The 27124-nt window shown below is 34.2% G+C and overlaps 1 protein-coding gene across 4 annotated transcripts in view; it reads right to left on the bottom strand.

Annotated features, from left to right (window-relative positions):
• Positions 1-27124, bottom strand: part of POT1 (protection of telomeres 1) — a 126056-nt gene that overhangs the window by 81985 nt on the left and 16947 nt on the right. For all 4 annotated transcript variants that reach the window (XM_007504248.3, XM_007504250.3, XM_007504249.3 and 1 more), the window contains exons 5-8: positions 22919-23010; positions 11688-11795; positions 3865-3912; positions 1568-1682 (exon numbers count right to left, since the gene is read on the bottom strand). In XM_007504248.3, coding sequence (XP_007504310.1) covers positions 1568-1682; positions 3865-3912; positions 11688-11795; positions 22919-23010 — 363 coding nt within the window. The remainder of the gene's footprint in view (positions 1-1567; positions 1683-3864; positions 3913-11687; positions 11796-22918; positions 23011-27124) is intronic.

The following is a 27124-nucleotide window of genomic DNA, read 5'->3' on the forward strand; positions in this document are numbered from 1 at the left end:
CTAATCACCACTAAGATTTAAATGCAGTAATGGAAAATTTATATGAATTGATTCAAAAATGAAGCAGAACCAAAAAATTCACCAAAATACCCAATGAGTACAACAATGTGAATGAGAAACAAAAACTGAACACTGCAAATTAGTGACCAAGCTGGTCTAGCGAAAAGAAAATGTAACTCCTCTACCTTTTTTGCCTAGGTGAAGTCATTATGGGCACAGAATACTGCATATGCTAGTTTATAAAGTTAATGTTTGTTAGTTTTGGTGAAATTATTTTCATCTCTTTATTTTTCCTAACTCTTAGTTATGGTAAGCTAGTTCTTTGGGAATGAGATGAAAGTGAGAGAAAAATAAAAGATCAACATTGCATGTAATGCTCATATGTATTATATGTAATTACATGTAATGTTGATCTTATCTTTTCTTGATTTCTTAATTCTGAGGTGACATATTAAGTTCTGAAATGAAAGCATAATAGATCTAGGGCTGGAAAGGACCTCTAAGGCCATTTACATAATTGTTCATTTTTTCCCAAAAAGAAACAAGCAAAAAGCATGAGAAGACTTATAGTAATACAAAGTCAAGTAAGCAGAGCAAGGAAAATGACATACGAGATCACTACAATAATGCAAATGAAAAGAACATTAAAAAAAAAAATAAAAAGCCTGAAACTGAATGACATAAAATTAAAATCACTAAACTCGATTCTGATAAAGAGAAGGGAATTCTCTCAACTCCCTTTTTCCTCCCCCAGCCTCCCACTTTTTTTTTTTTAAATAAACCCTTACCTTCCATCTTGGAATCAATACTGTGTATTGGTCCCAAGGCAGAAGAGTGGTAAGGGCTAGGTAATTGCGGTCAAGTTACTTGTCCAGGGTCACACAGCTGGGAAGTGTCTGAGGCCAAATTTGAACCTAGGACCTCCAGTCTCTAGGCCTGGCTCTCAATCCACTGAACTACCCAGCTGCCCCCTGCCTCCCACTTTTTAAAGAAATAGAGGCTATGAGGCTAAGAACTCTGAATATAATGTCAGTTTGACAAAATGGAAATGGAAGTAAAAGAGTGAATAGATTATCCCACAAGATAAAAATGAACATTCATGTATATAAACATTTTTTTTGGCTTTTGCAGCATGACTATCTCATCAACTTTCTATAACTTTTTCTTTTTTGTTTTTACTTTTATGTATTTGTCCATTTTGATATCTTGTTTGCAAAGAACTCAAGGAGCAGAGATGGCTAATAAATAAATTGTTCAATTGTCAGCATACAGGATAATACTGTGTATGTCAGTGTATGACATGAGTAATCCTTACTTTCTAATTCATTAATTTGTTCTTATTGCCCTTTTTTAGACCCTCTAAATTCTATATACTTGTTTTCAACAAATTCTAGTAAATAAGGCCAGTGAGTCAAAATAATGTCACCAGAATACAGGAATCATAATGAACAAATTTGGCTTTTGATCTAGTATTTAAAATGCCAAAATATACCCATGTGGCTGAAAACCATTTGAGACTAACCAAATAAGAAACATAAAACACAAATATATATTTTTAAATACTGACCAGTTCCTCTGCTTTGATAAGGAGGCTTGAAGAACTTCACTGCACCATATACATTGACTATGGAACCATGCTTAAGTTGATTCAGAGGTGTATATGTATACTTGGGTGTCACACTCTACAGAAACAGAAATGAGAAACACGTTTTTATGTATAGATTTAGCAATAGTATGATTTTTTTCTTAATCAGTTATAATTGGGAAATTAGACATGAGGATGTTTTACAGATAAATTAAGTTTAATTATTTAATTTGCCTGACTTCAAAAATTTTATTTTAACTATTTTTAAGGCAATCTTTCTAATATGCATTCAATAATCCCTATTCTAGTTAATTTCATCTTCTGCCTCCATATTTTGCACAAGTGGTTTCTCTCACCTTTGTCTCAAAGAGCACCTAATTCATCAGAGCACAAGTCAGGTTCTTCCTTGTAAAATAGGCTTTTCTTGCCCCTCTAGTCATTAGCACCCTTTTCTTCTAGTAAGGACTTTATATTAGTATGTACTTCTTTTTATTAACTTAGCTATGTACATATATTCAGAGTATAATATATAAACTCCTTGAGGGCAGAGACTGTTTTGTTATTCTCTTCATATCCCCAAAAGTCTATGATAGTAGCTAGAACTTTGTACACTTACTCAAAATTACCAAAGGTAGCTAGGTGACACAGTGCACTGTGGGTCTAAAGTTAGGAAAACTCATCTCCCTAAGTTCAAGTCTGGCCTCAGACACTTACTAGCTGGTTGACTCTGGGCAAGTCACTTTACTGTTGGTCTCAGTTCCTCATCTGTATGATGAGCTGGCAAAGAAAATGTCAAACCACTCCAGTCTCTTTGGCACAAAAACTCCAAATGGAGTCAAGAAGAGTGGCAAGTAAAAACAAATGAACACATTTATCATTATTATCAATAATGTCCATTTCTGCCCTATCCATTCTTTGCCCTATTAAACTATCCCAAACTGGCTGTTTTTGACCACTTACTATTCCCCTTCTTTGAATGAATCAAGGGCAGAACTAAAGGTTCAATAAGTATAACTAAATAATAATGTATAAGCATATGGTTAAATCAAATAACTATGCCTGAGGAAAAAAAGGGTGATTCTAAGACTTTTCTATGGAGTAAGGTACATAGATTTTATGATAAATACTTTTATGTGCCTCAAAAAATTCATTTATTTCTAAATTACTCACAAGTTTCTAGTCTTTTCACAAAGCTGAAACAGTAAGATAACAGATTGCCATAAAATAGGTTTATAGTATAATTTTTAATTAATTTAAATTAACTTTAAAAATAAATAAAATAAATTTAAATAAATATAATTTTAAATGAATAAATTTTAAATGAAAACTTTGAGCAGACACTAAAGTCAAAGACAACTTAAATTAAATGTTTTCTCTCTCATTTTAACATATTGTCAATCACAAATTTTCCCCTGGTAAATAAGAAAAAAGTATTCTATTTATCAGTTACTTTTGTTCATCAGAAGCTAGATAACAGAAATTGATACAGAGAACTGGAAGGTATTTTAGCAATTATCTGATTCAACTCATTTGTTTGATAGATGAGAAACTGAAGCCCAACAGATGCTCACAAAGTAGATTTTAATAAGGGAGACTGATTCTTTCCTCTCAATTTGGCTAATTCACAACTTCTCCAAAGAAACTTGTTTCTTGTTATTTAGATTATGAAACAGATTTAAAAGAAATGAAGAAAAAAACTAGAATATCATAAAATTTAAACCTGTAAGAGCCTTAAGAGAGAATTTGGTCCAACTTTGTCACTTTACAAATGGGAAAACTGAGATCCCAAGATGATAATAGTGATGTGTCTCAGAGCAGGAGGAGGACTGGAAACCAGGCCTTCAGCTTCCAAATTCAATGCTTTCTTGCCCAAACCAAACAAATATTTCTACTAACTTCAATGAGAAGCATATATGTAATGATCCAAACTTATGAAAATATATAAATACATGGAACATTATATTTTTTAATATTTCCCAAATTACCATTTAGAAAAAAATCATGGTATTAATGATAGTGTGAAATCAGATATCAAGATGGTTGGTCATTTTAAAAGAATCACTTGGTTTTTAAATTTTTTTCTTTGTAGGCATAGTTTATATAAATTATCATATATATAGAATAATACTGAATCAATATTAATAAACAGAAACTATGTTGTTTTTTAATTCACAAAAATAGAATAATTTATTTCCTAATTTTTGTGAAATAGATTATACACATTATACTGGAAAAAATATTCATAGAAATTAAACTGTCAAAGCTGAATCCAAACTTACCAAACATACAGGTTCCTCAGAATTAACTGTGTTATATTTAACATAAACCTGAAAAACAAAGACACTAAGCTAGAGACATGCATGGTTTAACATAATGTGCTACCAATACTATAAATATTTAAATATAATGGAATTATACAATAGCCTAAACCAAAGAAAATGGTATAACTCTTATGTAAAGCTGTTTCTAAACTGAGTTAAGAATCATTAAACTTCAAGGGAAAAAGACTTAGTAGCCTAAGTTTGAATTTTACTAATATTTCCTTTTCTCAAGTGATGTCCAAATTAATATAGAGGATTAAGGAATGAATTCAAGATTTTTAGAAAAACTAAGATATCTCTGTATTTCCCACTTGGTTGATTTCAACTTAGATTTTCTGGGCTTCTCCACTATTTCCCTAGTAAACTCATCACTGGGAAATCTCACCATCTTGTAAGATTTCAACAGTCTCCTTACTCATATCTCTACAAAACCCTCTGCCTCTTCTACTGGAAGGTGGAGTCATAAATTCCTTTTAAGAAGTAAGGACAATATAGACATCTTCCTTCCCATTCAGCTGCCCTTATTTTGGACTTTTTAGACTTCACAGTAGAGCCATGTTCTCCCCCCATGCTTTTCACTTTTCTCTTGTGTGTTTTCCCCCATTAGACTTGTCTTGAGGACAAATAAGATTATGAAAAGAATTCATGCCTTTAAGATGTAAACATTCTAGTGGGAGGCAGGGAGGTTCCCTCAATATCTAGTCAAGAAATTATGAAGATGAAGAGTTGTAATAATAACTAAAGGAATCTGGGAAGGTTTTAAAGAGGAAGTGAAACCTGAGCTGATAGTTTTAGAAGATAAAGTTTCATATCACATCCCAAGCATCAGAGTTGGTTTGTACAACTGTTATGAGGCAGGAGACCCAATAATGAAGTTAGTCAATGTGGCTGAAATATGAAGGTCATAGAGGATAATAATATGGAAAGTAGGTTGGATCTTTATTGTAAACGGTCTTAAATTGAAGAATAACGAATTTGTATATTATTCTAGAGACAGACACTAATATGGAGGATGGATAGAAGAAGGAATCAACTGGATGTAAGAACGTTGAAAACTCTATGGCTCTCATAGCTATATGACTAGCATGGTAGAGGCCTATACCAACATAAAGTGAGATCATGAACAGTTTTTAAACTATTAATTTGCCAAGAAATTCCACAAGATGGGACAGCTAGGGAGTTCAGTGGATTGAGAGCCAAGCCCAGTGACAGAAAGTCCTAGGTTCCAATCTAGTCTCAGACACTTCTAGTTGTGTGACCCAAGACAAGTCACTTAATGCATATTGCCTCACCCTTACCACTCTTCTGTATTGATTTTATGATAGAAGAGGAAAGAAGGAGAGGAAAAAGGAAGGAAGGAGAGGAGGAAAGAAGGAAGGGAGAGAGTAAAGGAAGTAGGAAGTGAGGGAAGGAGGGAGGGAAGGAATTCCACAGTCACAATAGTTTGGAGGTCTCCAGCACTGACTTCTTCAAGAACTGCCAACAGTATGTGCAGAAAGAAGAAATACATATAGCTGAGCTATAGAAATAAATAGAGAATAAATAGAGAAAAAAATATAGAAAGAAAAATGTGAAATCTCTATTGACCTTAACAGCAGCCTTCCAGATGATCTTTGAACTCAAAAATCAAGGAAATAAAAAGACAGTAAAGACAACCATTTATTTTATGTGTTTTTAGAAGAGGATTCCTTAACATGTATTTCATATTTACAAAAGGTCTATATAGGCCTTCATAATTTCCTTCCAGATGATATTTCCAGCTGGTTGGCAACCTTCATGGTATCAAATATAGCATAAGAGAAGATTGCTTTAAATGATGATGATAATGCTATTGGTCTGTAGTCAACTTCTAATATTGTTTGTATATAAATAATCAATATGAGATTGCTCAGGATTTCTAAAGTGCTGAATCCATGTTGCTAAATATTAAATAAGACTTTTTTTCCCCCTGGAAATAGACAGTTAAGGCTGAGTGGTCCAGCACTACAAAGCAACAATTTTATTTTCATAAACATTATTTAACAATTAAAAGCTTGGGCAAGTCTAAAAGTGATCAGTCTTTAAGATATAACTTCCTGCTTTTAATAAGAGGATTCATATTGAAAAAGAGACAGGAAATATTTTAAGTCTTCTAAGAAAGTACATTAAGAGCACTTGAGCTCTCAAAATCTGGTAATGAATACATAAATTAGCATGGATTGAAATTTTCTTTAAAATTCCACAAATTTTGCAACAAAAGAAGATACTAAAAGATGTAAAAATCTGATTTTCTGGGCAATCAATCTCATTTTCACGAATGGTATTGGTAATGATTGAACTGTTCAATTTTTTAAATGGTAGCAACAGAAAATAAGTATCTTGATAGAAAGGGCAACAACACTCACAGTGGAGTTTCAGTCACTCAATGCTAGGGGGCAAGGGCAGGGAAGAAAGAAAGAGGCAGAAATATTCTTCACTAAAATGGCAAAACACTACCCAAGATTAAGTCGGGCAGGGAGGATAATTTGCTTTTCTTGTCCTCCTTGTCCATAATGTCCCATAACATCTGAAATTACAAAACAGAATAAATAACTACTATTAGGTTAAAGAGGTTTTTTGTTGGTTTGTTTTTCAATTTTTTTAAAGAGGGCTATTGAAGATGTTGGAGTTATAGGCTTAGCAACCCAGCTGAACTTACTTTCAAACAACTTTAAAATAACTCTTCAAACCAAAATTTTTAGAATAGCAGAGCCAACAAAAGGCCAAAATGAAAATATTTCCAGCCTAGGACAACTTAGGAGGCCAGAAAGAAAAGTCTGTGATACTTTAGTGGGAGCAAGCCCAGAGCCACGCAACAGCAGGCAAGCACGAGCAGCAGTTTTAGGCCTTGGAAAGGGATGCAACAGTAGAAGTGCTTTGGAGCATTTAACAATGTACTGGCACTTTGCCCATACACAGTTCAGGATTACAATTCCAGGGCAGAGAAAAGCATTTGTGGTAGGTCATAAGAGAGTATGGTCTTGGCCCCAATTCCAAAGCAGAGAGGTGGACTAGTGCTTATGGTGAAAGGAACAGAGGCCTCTTCTGGGTAAAGACAGTAGCACAGACAAGGAAAGTGGTGACCACACCTCTCCCCAAATCATACCACCACCTTAGAAACACCAAAAATTTACAGACCTCCAGAACTAGCTGTTAAAAAAAAAAAAAAAGCACCATAACTGGTGATCAGAGCCCAATTTTAACATAAAGTGCAAAGTAAAAAAATATCTGGAAAAATGAGCAAACAACCAAAAAAGAATATGACCATAAAACGCTTCTATGGTGGCAGGGAGGACTAAAATGTGAAAACAGATATGACCAAATCTCATAAGAAAAATGCTAAGAACCTAAGCTATACTAGAAACCCTGGAAGAGCTAAAGAAACAGAGAAAAAAATTTAGAGAAAAAATTGGGAAAAGAATTGAGGGAGATGCAAGAAAATTATGAAAAAATAATTAACATGAACTTATGATTTGAAAAAACTACTGGGAAAACTAGAAAACAGTATGGCAAAAATTAGGCATAGGCCAACACCATATAACAAGGTAAAGTCAAAATGATACATGATTTAGAAATAAAGGGATAGCATGAGCAAATAAGAAGAGTACAAAAAAGTTTAGTCAGACCTATGGATAAGGGAAGAATTTAGGTCAAAACAAGACATAGAAAACATAAGATGTAAAATAGATGACTGACTACAATAAAAAGGTTTTTCACACACAAAAACTAAATCAATTCAACCAAGATTAAAAGGGAAACAGCAAACTGGGGAAAAATCTTTAGAGCAAATGTCTGACAAAAGCTTCATTTTTCAAATATATAAAGAATTAGTTCATATTTATAAGAATGTGAAGTATTCCCCAATTGACAAATGATCAAGGGATATGAACAGGCAATTCTCAGATTAAAAAAATAAAACTCTCTTTCGTCATATGAAAAAATGCTCCAAAGCACTATTAGAGAAATGCAAATTAAAAATAATTCTGAGGGACTACCTTCATACCCACAAGAGTGGCTAACATGATAAAAAAAGAAAATGATCAATTCTGAATGGAACATAGAAAAATTGGGACAGTAATTCACTGTTGATGGAGCTATGACTGACACAACCATTCGGCAGAATAATCTGGAATGCCTGAAGTGCATTTGTGCATACCTTTTGAACTGGGAACATATATACTAAGACTATATCCCAAAAAGATTAAAGATAGGGGAAAAGAACCTACTTATATAAAAAATATTTATAGCCAGCTCTTTTTGTGGTATTAAAGAACTGGGAACTGAAGGAATGTCCAGCAATTGAGGAACAGATGAATAAATTGTGGTATATGCTTGTAATGGAATATCATTATGCCATAAGAAATAACAAAATGATTTTAAAAAACCAAACATCAAGACTTATATGAAGTGGTACAAAGTACTAAGTGAGCAGAATCAGGAGAATATTGTACATAATAACAACAATAAGGTATTATGGTCAACTATGAATGACTTAACTATTTTCAACAAGTTAAAGATCCAGGACAACTCCAAGAGGCTTGTGATGAAAAAGGCTATCCACTGCCACAGAAGGAACAGATGGAGTCCAAATGCTAATTGAAATATGCTATTCTCTTCATTTTATTTCTTCTTTTCTCTAGTGTAAGCAATATGTGTCTTCTTTCACATACATGATAACATTGAAATATATATAATATGAAAATAGATATATAATCTTTCTGCCTTTTTGGGAAAGGGGAAGGAGTGGAAAGAAAGAAAATGGATTGTAAAATGTCAGAGAACTAATGTTAAAAATTATATAAACATGTGATCTGGAAAAAACATATATCTACATAGCCATGATAACCAAACCCATGAGAGATTGATGAAGTTACCAAGTGAGAAAGTATAGAGGGAGAGAGGGAGGCACAGTTAGTGATAGTAATAGTGCAAAGAAGACAGAAGAGAAATCAGATAAGTAAAAGTACCAAGAAAGAACAATGCTGTTAAAACCTATCCTGACTATGCTTTTCACTCTCCAGACTTCAACACTATACCTCAGCTGTCTTCTCATACTGGAAGTTCTCTGACTCTATTGCCCCCTCATTCCATTTGTGAGTTCCCACTTGAACTTTCTTTTTGAAGAAAAGCCCAGGTTAGTCATCTTTCATCCTCTATGTCCACTCTTGACTCCCTAAAATATCCTCTACCTACCCTCTGCTTTTAGTCCACATTTTTGTACTGTTTTCCATCTTTAGAAATGTAAGCTATTTATGGGTAGTGGCTTTCTTTCTTTTTTTCCTTTCTTTTATTTGTATTCTCAATACTTAGTATCCCAGTAAGTAAGAGTTTAATAAATACTTGCTGTCTAAAGAAAAATAGTATCTAGCAGATGGTGACTGAGTGTCAAAAGCTAAAGAAGTAAAAAAAAAAGAATGAAGATTGAAAAAAATTCATTTGATATAAAAATCAATGAGATCACTGGAGATGGGAGAGGTATAGCAGGAGAAGTTTAGACAATATAAAAGGAAAGACACCAAATAAAATTAATTTTTTAAAATAAGAGATAACAGTTTGAGAAGAGCATGTTAAGTTTTGATGGGTTTAGATGTGAAGAGTGCAGAGGGTTTAGATGCAGGAGGAAAGGAGATGAAAGCACTATATTTAGCCAAGGAGTTTGGCTAAACAGAAGAGAGATACAGGACAAGAGCTAGCAGTAATGGTAGGATCAAGTAAAGATTTTTCAAGCAAGAGGAAAACAGGCATTTTTGTAAGCAACAACAAAAATAGCCAGAATAATAGAGGTAGCAATTTGCCAGGGAAGATGGAAGGGAGAAGATCCATGGTATATGTGGTAAAAACAATTCTGAAAATGACTATGAGGAGGAAGAAACTATTTGACTCCTCTACCATCATCAATGACTCGAGGTATCTGAATGAAAGTATAAGAACTAGAAAAGATAGCCAGGGATATAGAGTTTTCCAACAGGAGGAAACCATCTCTCAGTGATAACCAAAAGAAAAAAAAACAATGAAAAGATTTAAGATGAAACTAAGGTTGTTACTTATAACAATTTGATTGTAAGATCCTTGAAGGCAGGAGCTGTCTTTTGCCTCTTTTTGTATCCCCAGTGTTTATTAGCACAGTGCCTGGCACACAGTAGTCATTTACTTAATTTTTATTGATTGATTGAAGCTATTTCAATAGCTATTCTAGAGAGAGTACGCACATCCATTGGAAAGTAGTTCTAGAGAAAGATATTTGGAGATTAGGGCTGAGGAAGATGGAGCATGGAGTTTGTACTTTAGCAGCCTGTCACTGAAATGAGAAGAGTATGAGGAAAACACACTAAGGAATAAATGAAGGCCAAGGATGGGTGGTGGATAGGGGTTTGTTAAAGGAGGTAAGTAATTAGACTTTTCAAAATTATCAGATTGTCTTCATTATTATTCCACCCATTCTTTCTCTCATCTTCTGTATGGAAATAGTAGGGTACACTGAGATGTGTGGATGTTGTTACCCACTAAGGGATACCTCAGTTTCCCCTTAGTGCAGTAAGGCAGTTGAGACCTTATAACAGTGGGCCAGTCACAACCAAGTCTTTCAAACAGTTGTTGATATAGAAACTAACCAGTTTATTGGTTAAACAAAAGGTAGGGAGGATTTAGGATTGAGGATGCCCTAATCCCTAATTCTCTCACTTCCCACTAAATCCATCACAAGATGGAGTCTTCAAAATCTTGATGCTATCTGACACCTCCGTGCTTCTGGCTAATACCCCAAAAATCCCTCTCTTCTTTCTGACACTATAAATCCTCCCTGGTTGGTTTATAAGGTTATGACAGGTTCCAGGATGAAAAGGACGAGCTCTGGATGTTGGAGTTCAACCCAGCTGGGCCAGGTCTGAGGTTGACCCTCAGCCCTTACACCAACAACTGCTTCTGGACCACAATGTTATTTGTCAGGGTTGAGAGTCTGCAGGATCTTCTTCAGGATGGTTTCTTCTGGTGAGGAAAGGTACTCCCAAAGAAATCAAAAGGTTTCCCCCTTCTCTCACAGGCTGGTAGAAACACGTTCAGCAGAGATCTACTCCTTCCCCTCTCAGCTCCAAGGCAGGAAGAGTCAGTTGACTGTTGCAACTTTCAAACCTCTCCTTCCACATTCCAGAGTCTCTCCTCTTAGAATGCCTAGCATGCGGTCATGCTAGTCTCTGCAAACCAACTTTTTACCACACTTTAATTCATTCCTATTTCTGTAATTTCCACCATAATAGTGTGTATCTACTGTCTCCTTCCCTGATGCCTACAAAGAATACCAAGTATCCCCTATTCCTTAAACAAAATAAATGAAAAAATTCACAATATTCCACCCTTCCCTATATCTTTCCTTCTTCTCTCAATCAAATTGTTTTTGATAGTTGTTTATAGTTGTTAACTTCAGTTCCTCTCTCTTATAATCTGGGCCACTTTAAACTGAAAGTTCCTCTTCAAAATCAGATTCCTCATTTGACAAATCTAATAACCTTCTTCTCAACCTTCATCCTCAGCAATACCCATACTGACAATCTCATTATATATAAAACCAGAAGACCATGAAGTAGTAAATTCACTATGATTTCCTCCTCCAGTAACAACATTTTTAAGTTGCCATAATGAAGGCAAAAAAAACTTTTTGAAAAACTTTTGAAAAAGACTTGGTGATGTGGTGGTTCCATTTCTATCTGATGCTATTTTTGTTAATTACTAAATATAACATAAGTGAAGCAGAAAATCTGTATACTCACATAAACAGTAGATTCGTTTGGAGTCATTTTCAATTGCAAGCAGTTCTTATCATTTTCACTTGACGAGGGAGTTTCCTCCAAAATAAATCCAGTAACTACAATACTATCCTATTGGTGAAATATAAAATAGGAAAAAAGTTTTATTTCTAAAAAAGGAAAACACATACCACCAAAATCACTAAAAAAAAAAACAACTACCTTTTAGATGAGCAATTAAGATCCTATATAAATTCTTTACATTCAAACAGGAATAAAAAAAAAAGATAGCAAACAGAACATACTTACATTAGTCAATCCCATAAAAAATAGCTGATTTGTTCATTTGTGTTTATTTGAACACATATGATAAGAATAATAATTAGGGGGCAGCTGGGTAGCTCAGTGAATTGAGAGCTAGCCCTAGAGACGGGAGGTCCTAGGTTCAAATCTGGCCTCAGACACTTCCCAGCTGTGTGACCCTGGGCAAGTCACTTGACCCCCATTGCCTACCCTTGCCACTCTTCTGCCTTGGAGCCAATACACAGTATTGACTCCAAGACGGAAGGTAAGGGTTATAATAAAAAAAAAAAAAGAATAATAATTACTCCTTGGTGATAAAAGTGAGAACAAAATTTTTAAAAACCGTGACAAAAGACAATTTCAATAAAGAAAATTCTCAAAAAAAATCTTAGTGTAACATAAAGACTATTGAATTTGGTGTCAGAAAACCTAAGCCCAAATCTAAACTTTGCCAGTTGTAGTCTATGTCATTTCGGTCCCACCATTTAATTTGCATGTCCTCAGTTCAGGTTCTCAATTCATTTTTAAAGTAAAGGATTAGAATAGATGACTTCCAAAGTCTTATTTAGCTTTAAATTTTATAGAAATTTATAGTTTTATAGAAATGTAATATTCCATTGTAAGCATAACAACCTAAGGATTAGTACCAATAAATTACCAACTTCTTCCTCTAAAGGTTTAACTTTCTCTATTCATAACTAAATTCATTAATTTTCTTGTATTGATTTAAGAATGTGTTAAAAAAAACTCATTAAATTACTAGAAAACATAAAATTTTACTTATATTATGGAACTGGGAAAAAGAGAGGAACAGGAAAAGGTAAAAAAAAATCTATTAACCTGAAAGCTTTGTATGAAGAATAAAATGAATTAATAGATGATTAGATTCTAAAACACTATTAAGAAATTCATATAACCTTTAAAGACAAACCTTCCTATAAAAAAAAGGAAAGAATTATGTTATTAAATCAATATATTACAAAATTAACTATTATATAATAGGAGGGAAGAAGAGAAATGTTAAGAGAGATTTGCTAGACCTGGCCACATGCCAGGAACTGATGATGCTGGATTCTGGAACACTTAGAGGGGATAAAGAATGAACACCATGGTTGCTCAGGGCTCTTAGACTTCTGTATCTTGGGCTGGCTGGAGCTGAAACTTCCTCTTCCTGAAACTGACATGAATATCTTTACTTCTGTTGTTCTTGACTGGAGAAAACCCTTCCTTGTGTTAAAATTATAAGTGTCCCTGCTTGCTGAAAGTACTGACACTCAGAAGATCTGTGACCAGCTAACCTGTACAAAACTGTCTGTGTTGGGAAGGACAAAAGCCAACTCCAGCCTGAACCAACTAGGGTTGAACTCTGCCATGAAGGGTTCACTCTGAAGATACTAGAAGACCTGTTTTATCCTACAAAGTAATCTGGGAGGATTAAGTAGAGCCAGGTTACCCAGTCAGCCCTGGGAATTTAGACAGACTATTAGAATAGGGCCTAGAGATCATTGAAGAAAAAAAAAAGAAATCTCCATGAGGAGATTTTAGGAGGTAGAAGGTGAGTGAGAACTTCATTAGAGCTAGGGAATCCTATTCCTTAATACTACCCTTAATATCACCTTGTTTTCAAAATAAATCCCTGTCCTGTTTTTACAAACCTGTCTAGATTGACAAGTACATTGATCCTAGTGAAACAGGCTCACAAGCCCATCCCACTGAGAAGTACTAAGGACTCAACTCAACTTTGGTATCTCAACATCATCAACACCATCCCTTCTAAGATCAGTATTTTACTATTGAATTAAGAACTTTAAATTAACATGAGTTCAAGAAAATACAAAAGTTAGGATTCACATGTGAACACCGATGCTTAAACAATTATTTGTTTTATCCTATAAACATTGAGGTTTATAGCTGCAATAGACCTTAAGGACCATACTATTTCAATCCCCTTATTTTATAGGTAACAAATTAAAATTCAAGATATATAGTAACTCTCCCTGAAAGAAATGGCTGCTTAGACCCAGAACTGGAATTAGAAACTGAGTTTCTTCTCAGTTCTCACTCTGGTTATCCTTCTATGACATACAAGGACTGCCTTACTATATATCAAAACTTCTGCAATGAAACTAAAATTTGAGGTAGAGTCAGTCAGGAAAGACAGAAAAAGATGAGAAAGAGAATGATTTAAGAACATCTAAAAAATGAAAAAACTAATAAATTTTAAAACTCCAACTAAACATCAAAATAGAATCCACATGGAAAAAAAGTATATTTCCAGCATCATTTTTTGTTGTTAAAAAGAACTGTAAAAAAAGTTGGTGTCTGTCAACAATAAGAGTTACATCATGATATCTGATTGTAATAGAATATTATCACATTATATGAAATGATGGAAAGGAAAGGTTCAGAAAAACTGAGATGCATTGTATAAACTAATGTAGAGTGAAGTTAACAGACACAGGAGAATAACACATACAATAATAACATTGTAATGAGAAGCTATTCTGAAAGACCTAAGAATAATGATAAATACAATGATCAGCTATAACTCCAAAGGCCTGATACGGAAACAGGTTACTCCCATTCTGACTGAGGGGTGATGGACACATGGTGTCAAAAGAAACATGTTTTTGGAATGAAAATGAATAGATTTATTTTCTTTGATTATATTTGTTACAAATATTTTTTGTTTTATTTTGTTTGGATGAAAGTGATTTAGATTTTAGTAGGGGGCTACCTGATATGTCATCTCCTGAAAAAGAAGAGAACAAAAACATTCAATGAAGTTTGTATGGGTTTTTTAAAATACTAAGAAAAAATAAGAATTAGAAAGAAACAGTGGAGCAGAACAAATTTGAAAGGAATGTTGAATTAATTGGATATTTTTAAAGCAAGCTTACAAAATAAAGATTTATGTTTATAGATAATCTTTTTCTGTTCTACAAATGGAAAGGTTTAATGTTTTGGTATTTGTTAAGTTTAGAATCAAAAATAAATATAAGATATATTTAAATACAGTAATCAACCAAATATAAATGACAAAAAAAACCCTTTTCATTAAAATTTTGCTGGTTACTCCTAATTCTACAGGCTTTAAGTATGCTGGTCCTACGAATGTATATGTTTATATGTTTGTGTGCTTCTGTATTTTCCTAATTTAAATGATTTATTCCTCTTTGTGGAAGCTGATTGAAGAGTTATATGAGAAACTAGATTCCTTGAAACTTCTGATGATATAATTTATACATAATAGATTAATACAATTCTAATTCAAGAATAAATCATTTTAATACAGAGTGCAGACAAAATAAATTATGGCTTTTATTCACTTTACCTGTTCATCCCATGGGGGGAAAAAAAGGTGGGAGGGGGCAGAGGGAAGCTAAAGCTTGACTTGCCACTATTAACACCCTTGGTTATCTGACAAGTACTAATTAACTGGTACATTTCTATTCTATTATAATGAGTACCTTTTTAAAGTCTATTAAACATAAGAACATTTTTCACATGTCACCTGCAGGTGAAATGTTAATGTGAAGTACCTTAGAGTTGTTCTGCTGATTTTATAAATTTCCACAATCATAATATACCACATTTTCAAATGACTTGGCCAAAATGTAAGAAAATGAGGGAGATAAATTACATATTCAATTGAATGAATTTTTTATTCAATACTTAAAGTCACTTTAAGACTATAGAATCTTTTTTCCTAATCTTTGCATTCCTCATAGTGAATTAAATAATCTTACAATTCCAAATAGAAAGCATTTCAAATAAATCCCCAAATCTCTAGTAAAGAAAAGATACTCAATCTTAAAAGTTCAGAGAATGAAGGGGATGAAAAAAAAAGTGAAGGTTATTTGGGTAAGACTGAGAAGTATACTTTTCAGTGCAAACTTGGGAGGTTTTATTTAAATTAATTTAAAATTGAGCAAACAGCAAATGAAATTAGTATTTCCACTTTATATATGCCTTATTATGAGAAAATATAAAAACTGAGCTCTATACAACAGACTTTTATTTTTTTAAGAAGATTTTATTATCTTTTATTTTTTAATTACAAAATCTCACCCCAATGCCTTCCAGAAAGCCATCAAAGAAAATAAAATTTTTAAGACAGTGTACTTCATAAATACATCAAAAAAGTCTGAAGGTACATGCACATTACTAATCATGAATCTCCCACATCTGCAAAGTGTGGAAGTGGGTATGTGTTCTTATTTCTTCTTTTCAACAGAGCTTACTCTCTATAATTTTGCAACATTCATTTATTTTGGTTGTTCTATTTCATTGCTACAGTCAGTGTGTACTGTTTTCTTGGCTCTGGTTACTTCTCAGTATCAGTTCCTATTGTCAAAGAGGCATGCATGCAAGACAGAAAGCTGAGGACAGACAAGCTATCAATCAAAGTGACAATTCCATTGGAATGTTCCCAGGAGAGGCAGTTGGAGCCAAGTCAGGCCGGACTTACTTCTGAACTAGGTGTAGAGGCTTTCTGAGCTAGGCTGAAAGGCTGGTAAACTAAGTTTTTGGTGTGGCTGATGGTGGTGGCTGAGAAATAACCTATTTGTATCTCTGTGACTTACCTGTCTGATTAGAAGAAGAAGACAATTCTCCTCTTAAAGTCTTTCTGACTGACTTTGTGCCACAGTTGTGACAGAACTGCCATTTCCCCAATATCCTCAAAACCAAGGCTCCTTGTATGAACTGGGGAACCCTATCCCTCTTACCTTATCCTCTACCCTTGTCCTGTCTTCCCCAATAATCATACTTACTTGAGAAATTAAGAGAAAAGAGTGTTTCCTCTGAAATCTCAGTTTACCCTGAGTGACTTGAAGGGAGAGGGGGAGGGGAAGCTGAGGCTTCTGAAGAGGGAGGAAGAGGGAGGAGGGTAGGAAAAATCTTGATCCATAAGCCATCTAGGTCAATCAATAGACACCCTCAAGTATCTCTCTATTACACCATAGACATGTTTCTCTGAATTCATCACATTCATTATTTCATATGGCAGAGTAATATTCCATTCCACTCGTACATCACAATTTGTTTTGCTATCCCCTAATTAATGAAAAGCAATTTTGTTTCCAATTCTTTGTTATGATAAGAAATTCTACTGTAAATGTTTTGGTGTTTATGAAGACTTTCTCCTCATCAACGGCCTTCTTTCTTAGTTAAAACTTCTTAGATAAACTTAGTTGTTTATATCCTTTGATCTGAGAGAGAAATTTGACATATTATTTTTCACCACTTGATTTTTACCTTTCTTATCCTAGGTACATTAATTTTGTTTGAGAAGAAGACTTTCAAATTCATGGGATCAGAGTTTTCTATTTTTGGTAACTATTTAGATACCCTGTTTGGTTAAGAAAACATCTTTTATCCATATTGTGAGAGATATACAAACTGTTGCTCTTGATATGATTTTTAAAACGGCTACATATTCATCCAGAATATATTGTGGAAGCTGATTCAAAATTTTATCCTAAGCCTGATTTCTGCTAGGTCACATTTCAGTCTTATCAATAATTTTTAACTAATAAAAAGTTCTTTTCCAAGAAAATGATGCTTTCTGGTTAATTAAAAAAATAAAAAGATTATTGATTCCTATTACTTCAGATGATCCCTTCTATGGTCTATTCCTTTGATCAATATTTCCATTTTTTAACCAATTTAACCAATATTAAGGGATTTTGGTGATAAATGCCTTATAATATAGTTTTAAGTAAGGAAGTAAGCTATTTAAATTTGGCCTAACATTTTTCATTGTTACCTTTGCCATTCCAGATATTTTATTTTTTTAATGCATTTTATTTATGTCATCAAGTTCTTTAAAAGATCTCTTTGGTGATTTTATTGATGCAGTATTAAAACTGAAAATTAATTTTGGTAGTATTGTCATTTTTATTACATTGGCACATCTAACCGTGAACACTGACTCTTTTTCAGCTATTAAAATTGCTCATAGCAATAAAAATATATGTAACACAAAATTTAAGAGTGAAAAAACCCGTAATATATAGCATATTGAAAATAACTGACCTGAAAGCAGGTGAAAGTGAAAGATAATATTCTCTAGAAGTCATAATTTTTTTAAAAGTCCTTCAAACTCTAATTTAAGAAATCATAAATGAAAACTGTCTACATAAAATACAATAAAAGAAAAGGCAAAGTAAAGATAGAAACTGCCTAATGAAGCCTTGAAAGGAAAACTCCCATTGATATCATAGCCAAAATCTAGAACTCCTAATAACGATGATGATGACACAAAGATCCAAAAGTAGTTCAAGTACCATGGAACCACAGTCAGGAACACAACTTTTACTACAAATGAGAGGAAATCTTAGAATATAATAACTCCAAAAGGAAAAGAGAAGGGCTAACAAACAAAAATAACTTAACCTGGTAATATATTTTTGATGGAAAGAAGATTTTCCAGCATTGTGAGTTAAAAAAAATAGTATAATTGTAAATAAAAAACCAAAGTCCATAGAAATGGGACAAGATATATTTATTTGAACAACTGGAAGAATTTGTGTGAGGACATCCTACTCAAATTTTAATAGAGGTAAAATAAAGAAGTGTCATTTCAGAATCTTAATGCCTTCTATTGTGGGAGATAAATAAGAAAAGCAGAAGTCCTAAAGGTAGATGATGAGGCTAGAAATTGCTATTTCAAATAATTAGGCTATGTGAAAAGAAACAAACACAAGGCAAGCTGTAGGGCAGAAGTATATGCATCAGATGAACCTCACTCATATTTGAAACAAAGCAGGAGATTCATGGTTTGTGGCAGAAAGACATAGAGAAAAGTGAGGAGTTAAAAGGGAAGATAACATCTAGAAATGAATAGTCAAAAGCAGAGCAAATATCCTAATCCTAAAAGGAGATTAAAAAAAAAATTATAGGGAGAACTTTGAGAAAGCTCAAGAAAAAAAGAACTAGAATCTAAATTTGCATTTAGGCAACTGGGAAACAGATGTATAAACTTAAGAATATTAATGTAGGATTTCCAGGCTAAGATGGTCACAGAGTAGAAGCAAGCATCTTCTTCTCCACATCACCGACCAATATAAAGTTCCTCAAAAGGACAAAAACCAAAATCAGATGAATGAAGGGGCTCTACCATAGGGTGCAGTCTTGAAGATAGGCAGGGCTTGGGCATTTGCAAACTATAAGGGGTTAAAATAACACCTACCAAAGTGTGAGCTGATCATCGCACCCCCATTCCACCTAAAGCACCAGAGTAGTGAGACTTACGACCCAAGGAGGATGAGGAATGAGGAGCTTGAGCTCAGAGATAGGGCAGAGAAGGGCTGCCCACAGCAGATAAGGGGAAGAATGAAAAATAGACTCAGAGCAAAAACTACTCTGTAGCTCAATACACAAAGACTTGCCTAACCTCCTTACTCAGATTTCTGACTGGGAAGGAAAGAAAAAATTAATACACCACCACCACCACAAAAAATACACCACCAACACCCAGGAACTACAATCTGCAACTACTGAAAAAAAAATAAAAATAAAAATAAGAAGGGACCTTGACTCTGGAAAAGTAGTATGGAGAAAAACCCCAGACTACTGAGGAGATAGCAGAAAATAACAAATAAGCGAATACATCCATGGTTCCAAAAAAAAAAAAAGCAAATTGGTGACAAGCTCTTGAGGAGCTCAGATTTGAGATTATGAACCAAGTGAAAAAAGAAACGGCAAGAAAAGTGGGAAATAGTTCAAAAAGAAAATAACATTTTAAAAGACAGAATCTCCCACTTGGAAAAAGAAGCCCAGAAATCAAATTAAAAGATAAGCAAATTGAAGACCAGAAATGACCTGCTGGAAGTCATGAAAAGCAGAATAGACCAAACTGAAAAAGAAAATCAAAAGATCATAGTTGAACATCAGTCTTTAAAAACTACAATAGGGCAGGTAGAAGCTAATAATCTCACGATAGCAAGAATTAATAAAGCAAAATCAAAAGAATGACAAATTAGAAAACGTGAAATATCTCATAGCGAAGATGACAGACTTGGAAAACAGGTCAAGGAGAGACAATTTGCGAATCCTAGGCCTACCAGAAAACCTAGAAATAAATAGAAACTTTTGACATCATAGTACAAGAAATTATCGAAGAAAACTGCCCTGATATTCTTGAACAAGAGGGCAAAATAGACATTGAAAGACCATAGATCACCCTCTGCATTAAATCCTCAAAAGACAACTCAAAAGACAACAACAATTTTCTAATTTTTTTCAATTTTTAAAAATTTTTTTTCAATTGTCAGATTCAAGAGCTTCCAAGCTAAAGGAAAAAAAACACTGAAGAAGCCAGAAAGAGACAATTCAGAAAGAGACAAATCAGGATTACACAGGATCTGGCAGCCTCCACACTAAAGTATCACAAGGCCGGAGTATGATATTCAGAAAGACAAGAGAATTGGATATATAACCAAGGATTACCTACCCATCAAAACTAACTATATACTTCTAGGGAAAAGTATGGGCATTTAACAAAAGAGAAGATTTCCAAATATTTGTAAAGAAAAGACCAGAACTAAATGGAAATACAAAATTCAAGAGAAATAAAAAGATAAACAAAAAAGAGGGGGGAAATTTTATTTTAAGGGCTTTAGTACGGTCAAATTGTTTATATTCCTATATGGAAAGATGATATTTTGTAACTCTCAAAAACTATGTTCACTATCATAGTAGTTAGAAGAAATATTCATAGGTTGGAATACTAAGTGGTGTAAGATGATATGTAAAAAAAAAGAAAGGGGGGAAACAGAAGACAGCACCAAGAGAAACTTGAAGGAATAAGAAAAATAGGATAAATTATACCACATAAAGAGGCGCATGGGAGAGGAAGGGGAAGAATACTCTTATAAGAAGAGGAAGAGAGTGTTAATAAGTAATACTTAAACCTTACTCTCAATGGAATCAACTCTGAGAGGAAAGAGCATCTAGATCCATATATGATTATAGTAATGTAAATTGAAAGAACACAAAAATAATCCAAATTGAATGTTCCAAATTTATAATGACCAATCTTGGCCCCCAAGAAAAAATGAGATGGCTTCTTTGCAAAGGTGGGGGACTATTGATGTGGCAAGCTGCATGTCAAACTATTTAAATATGTTGATTACTTTTCTTGAATGGTTTCTAAATCTTCTCTTTATTCTTTGTTATGAGGCTCACAGGCTCCTACTTCTACAAATTATTATAACTCTAGAGCTGGGACATCAGAAACCAGCTAATCTAATCACATGTGAGGAAACTGAAGGCCAAGAAGATGAACAGACTTGCTCAAGGTCACACAGGTAGCAAGTTTCAAAAGTGATATTTGAACTTGAGTCAGTAAATACAACTTTGGAAGCTCATTAGCCCCAAGACATCTCTAATTGGTGTGTACCTCATGAGGAGGTAGGCAAATATTCTCCAGTTCTTTTCTAATCCTTCTAATGAAGATGAGAAAATCACATGCCTGATCATAGGATTCTAATATGTAGAAATCAGGTTATCCTGATTAAGAGTAATTTTCCCCGTTTACACTCAAGAACACCCAGGCATATTTGGCCAAAATTAGTTTATGTTTATTAGACAAAATGTAGCTCACAATCCCAATTTCTATTAGCCCAATTTTAGAAGCTACTCTGGGGCAAGTAATGTAAATGCAAGGAAAGTACATTCCTAAATCTGTCAAGACAAAAGAATAAGGAATGAGGCTTCAAAAATACTGAGCCCTGTTAGAAATAATGATACAAGCATTAAGAATAAATCTTCTCATCAGGGCAATAACACCTCAGCAATACATCTCCAGCTTTGTAAAGAAAGAGAACATAGTCTACTGAACACTTCTTCCCTCAGTGTTATACTAGTCTAGAGATACAGATTCAAAGCACTGGATACAATAAGACTGATAGTTTATATGCACCTTCTCTCTCTCAATATCTGTAAAATACCAAAAGAGACATCACCAAAAATTTTAACTATTAATGACTGTGTTTCTCTGTCCCAACTGTCAATTGTCTTACATGATTCCCAAGAGACAGGATAAGATGGAATGTGGAAAATCTGCTCAGATAATTACTTTAAAAAATAAAACTCTAAGCATCTAAAAGGAAGGTATAACATCTTTTCAAGACTTTTAAAAAACTTTTAAAAAAACATTTAAAATGGTAAAAGAAAAAATAGAAATAAAACCCAATTTCCTCCTAACTATTAATATCTATCTACTCATGCAAGTATAATCATTTTGCATTAGGGGAATTTTTCTTTTCTAATATCTTTATTGAATCAAAAGTATAAACAATAAGACTCAATCACGTTGCTGAAAAAATACTCATAAAATCTAACTACAACCTTATTTCTGTGAATTTCATTACACCTCAGTTCTTATACCATTCCTTTATCAATCAAATCTTCAAAATTATAAAATAGTTCATAGAAACAGCAGAGTGGTGTGTAGTAATTCTCAAATTTTGGGGTCTTGAGAATCCTTTACTTTCTTAAAAATCAATGAGGATTTCTCAAAGAGCATTTATTAATGTGGTTTAGAGCTATCAATATTTACCATATCAAAAATTAAATGTCTTAGTGTTACTGTTATAAAAATAGTTCTGACTTTTAAGCACCTCCCCCACCACCACCAGAAAAGAGGTTAGGGACCTCTAGGAGACAAGAGACCATACTATTGAGAACTGCTGGTAACAGGAAGACAGCAGTCAGAAATAGGAAGACATAGATCCAAAAAGCCCCCTCTTCCTTCCTCACCAAGAATTCCCCATATGAATAACAGGTCAGATAAAAAAAAATTTATATTATAGCAGCAGAAAAAAATCTATTAAAAGAATTAACTAATTTCACTGGGAAGCACATCTCCTTTCCCCTATTCCTTCTAGGAAAAAAAAAAACTATAGCTAAAGAAAACTTTATAAATAAAAATAAAAACCTCTTACCCCTTGACGAACAATTTTTGCACATTGCTCTGCTAAATCTCCAAAGAATAATATGTGGATTGTGCTGATTTCTGGATGAAATTTCTCTCTCTCTGTGAGGAAAAACAGAATTAAAAAAAACATACATTGTCATAAAACATTTTTCACATACATAAGGAAAATGAGAGAAAGCAAAATTATATGAAATCCTATTTTAATATTACCCTGAAATGCAAATATGAACTGCAATATTTAAAATGTTTAGTTCATAATATTTAAAGCATTGCTGCAATAGCATGCAGAATAGTAATTGTTACATAGCAATATTAATAATAAATTACTTTTTATTAATCACTGAAGATGAAATCATCACAAAGTTCAACTTAAATATACTAAGGAAGAAATAAACTATATCATACATTAATAAGCTTAAAAAAATTTAAACACTTAAAAAAAAGCCATACCTTAATAACTCTCCTAGTATTTATATTCTTTCTTCAAATTCTATTCAATATAAATTTAATTATTAACTGTCCTTTAAGAAAATTATTGCTGAGGAGGTGGAGTCAAGATGGCGGCATAGAATCAGCAAAACTTCAGACTTCTGAAAACCCTTCCTTATAGATCACAAACTGAATGTTCCAGGTGACTGAAAATCAAACCTAACAACAAGACAGAGCAAAGGAATCCTCCTACTTAACTCAATTCAAAGGGTACGCCTCCCTCAAAAGCCAGAATCTGAAAACACTCGGGTTTAAGGGGAAGGCAGAAGGAAGGTCTCAGGACCCCTCCTGCCCCACCTAGAGTGCTAAGCCTCCAGGGCAGCAGGAACCTCTGGACGGGCAAAGGAGCTGATCTGGAAGATCCTACCCTTACCGGTAGGGCTGTATCAGGCTCAGAGCATCAAACACAGGAGGCCGGGAAGGAGCTGGAGAGGAAGTATAAAGCAGGCAGCCTGGTCAGAGCAGCAGAAACCCTCCATATTGCTCCATCCTTCCAGAAGGTTTTGGTCTCAGAGCACATCCAACTCAACCCAGCTGAACTTAATCCCATCAAAAGTCTTTAGAGGTCAGAGAAGCCCAAGTTACAACACCCCTCCCTCACAAACTGCTGGACTTTAATCCAATCAAAAGCCTCTAGAGGACAGGGAAGCTCAAACTCCACCACCCCTCCACCACAGACTTCACTGAGAGATCTGACAAAGCTCCAAGAGGGAAGACAGACTGAAAGCCCCAAAATCAAAAAAATAAGAGGAACAGAAGCACAGAAAAATACAGGAAGCAAAGAAGAGGTAAATATGAGCAAACAACAGAAAAAGAAGAAAGAAATTACAATAGACAACTTCTGTACAGGCAACGAACAAAGAGTAAATGGAACAGAGGAGGAGGCAAGCAATAAAATAGAAATCCCAGCGAATTGGATACAGGCTTTGGAAGAACTCAAAATGTAATTCAAAACACAATTAAGAGAGGCTGAAGACAATTGGGAAAAGAACTTAAAAAATAAGATAAGTCATCTGGAAACAGAAAATACTGTCTTGAAAACCAAAATCAACCAGCTTGAAAATGAGGCAAAGGAGATGAAAGATGAGGCAAAGGAGATGAGAGATGAGATAAAGAGAAAGAAAGATGACCTCCAAACAAAATCAGACTAAAAGGAAAAGGAAGACTAAAAAACCTGGGATGAAATCCAATCTTTAAGAACCAGAATACAATAATTATAATTAAGTGACCTCATAAGGAAACAGGACACTATAAAACAAAACAAAAAGAACGAAAAAATTGAGGAAAATATGAAGCATCTAATTCACAAAAAAAAAGAGGATTTAGAAAATCGTTCGAGGAGAGACAATTTAAGAATCATTGATCTACCAGAAGACCATGACAAAAGAAAAAACCTCGACATAATACTACAGGAAATTATCCAAGAAAACTGCTCCGATATTCTAGAACACTCAGAGGGAAAAGTGGAGATTGAAAGAATCCACAGATCACCTCCTGTACTTAATCCCCAACTGACAACACCCAGGAATGTTATAGCCAAATTCAAGAACTATGGGACCAAAGAAAAGAGATTACAAGCTGCCAGAAGAAGTCATTTAGATACCATGGAACCACAGTGAGGATAACGAAGGATCTGGTTGCATCCACACTGAAGAACTGAAAGGCAAGGAATATGATATTCTGGAAAGCAAGGGAACTAGTTGTACAACCAAGAATCAACTACCCAGCAAAACTGACTATATTCTTACAGGGGAAAGTATGGACATTCAACAAAATAGAAGAATTCCAAGAATTTGTAAACAAAAGACCAGACCTGAACAGAAAATCTGATGCTGAAGCACTTCTGTGTTCTCTCTCTCTCTCAAGAGAATCATCAAAAGGTAATTAAAAAAGAGGGGGAAAAAGAAAAACAAAACAAAAAAGCTTTTTAAGATACTCAATAAGTCAAAATGATATGTATCCCAATAAGAAAAGAGATCATTGGTAACTCTTAAAAACTGTTATCATCTGGGCAACTAGAAGAATTAAACTTAGAGGGAACAGTGACAAACTGTATAGGATGAAATGACAAGACATGAATAGGTATATAGATATATGTATGCATAAATGCATATACATGTGTGTTTTATATATATATGTTTTATATATATACATATATATATATATATATATATATATATATATATATAATACACTGATTAATCAATAGAAAAAGAGAGAAAGTAAGAAAGGAATAAGAATGAAGGGCCTCAAGCCAATAAGGCCTAGACCTCAGTCCTAAGAGATAAATCAGTCAGTTGGTTTTATCACTCACCCAAGATCTCTCTAGGTAAGGCTTCTCATGCCAACCTCAGGCTCCACCTTCAAGAGAGCCTCCTTTCAAGAAATGTTTCCAGAGAATTCTCCTCCTGACTCCTCCTGAGTTCTCCTTCCACAGCCTCCTTCAAGACCTCTCCAGGAGCTCTCCCTCCAGGACCTCTCTCCTCTCAGACCTCCTCCTTCAGAGCAAAAACCTCCTCCCTCAGACCTCCTTCAGAGCAAAAACTTTCCTCAGTCCTCCGACCCCTCTATCCTTAAGCAAACAATCTAAGTTCCCTCCCCTCAGTTCTCACATCTACCAATCACTGTCGATGTCTCCCCTGTGCCAATGGTGGCTCTAGCTTAACCCAGGACTGCCCAGAGGTCTGTCTCCTTTGCACGTGTCTGTTGAAGGTCATATTCTCAAATAATTAAATCTTGATCTTTGCTGCAGCCCTTCCTAAATCCTGTTACTCTGAGTAGGGTGGAGATTGTAGTTTCCAAGACCTGGTTCTGTCATTCCAAGTATCTCTATTGTATCAATTCTAAAATCAATCATGACTCAAAGAACTTCCTGTTCTATGCGTAAGCATAGGTCAAAGCCCTTTCCATTGTTTAGCAAAAGGTTTCTGTACTAAAGTAGTCTTAAGTAGGGAGGAGAAGGATCCTCCCATGCCAAGGAGTTTCATATTCCAATAGAGTTCTTACTATCAGTAGGAAATTTTTTTAAGTATGAAATTTCCCAATGGGGAAATTTCCAACATTCATAAGTCTAAGAAATTTTAAGGTTTACATTGTTGTGCCCAAAGGAATAATAAAGTGGAGGAATTCCATGGGGACTAAAACAACCTCCAGGAATTGATGCAGAGTGAGAGGAATAGAACCAGGAAAATACTGTATACAGAGACTGAGACACTGTGGTACAATCAAATGTAATGGACTTCTCCATTAGTGGCAATGCAGTGACCCTGAACAACCTGGAGGAATCTACAAGAAAAACCACTATCCACATTCAGAGGAAACACTGTGGGAGTAAAAACACTGAAGGAAAATAATTGCTTGAATACATGAATCGAAGGGATATGATTGGGGATGTAGACTCTAAATGAACATCCTAGTACAAACATCAACAACATGGAAATAGGTTCTGATCAAGGACACAAGTAATACCCAATGAAATTGCAAGTTGGCTGTGGGAAGGGTGGGTGGAAGGGAGGGAGGGAAATAATGTGATTATTGTAACCAAGAAATAATGTTCTAAATTAACTAAATAAACTAATTCAAATGGAAAAAAAAAGTGTTATCAGAGATGCTACATCTAGAAGCTTCAGGCACAATAAAAAATATAATTACACTAAAAAAAAAATATAATATATATATATATATATATATATATATATATATATTTCTCTATTTGGAATTCTGC

The sequence above is a fragment of the Monodelphis domestica genome, chromosome 5 (genome assembly GCF_027887165.1).
Source record: "Monodelphis domestica isolate mMonDom1 chromosome 5, mMonDom1.pri, whole genome shotgun sequence".
Lineage (NCBI taxonomy): Eukaryota > Metazoa > Chordata > Mammalia > Didelphimorphia > Didelphidae > Monodelphis > Monodelphis domestica.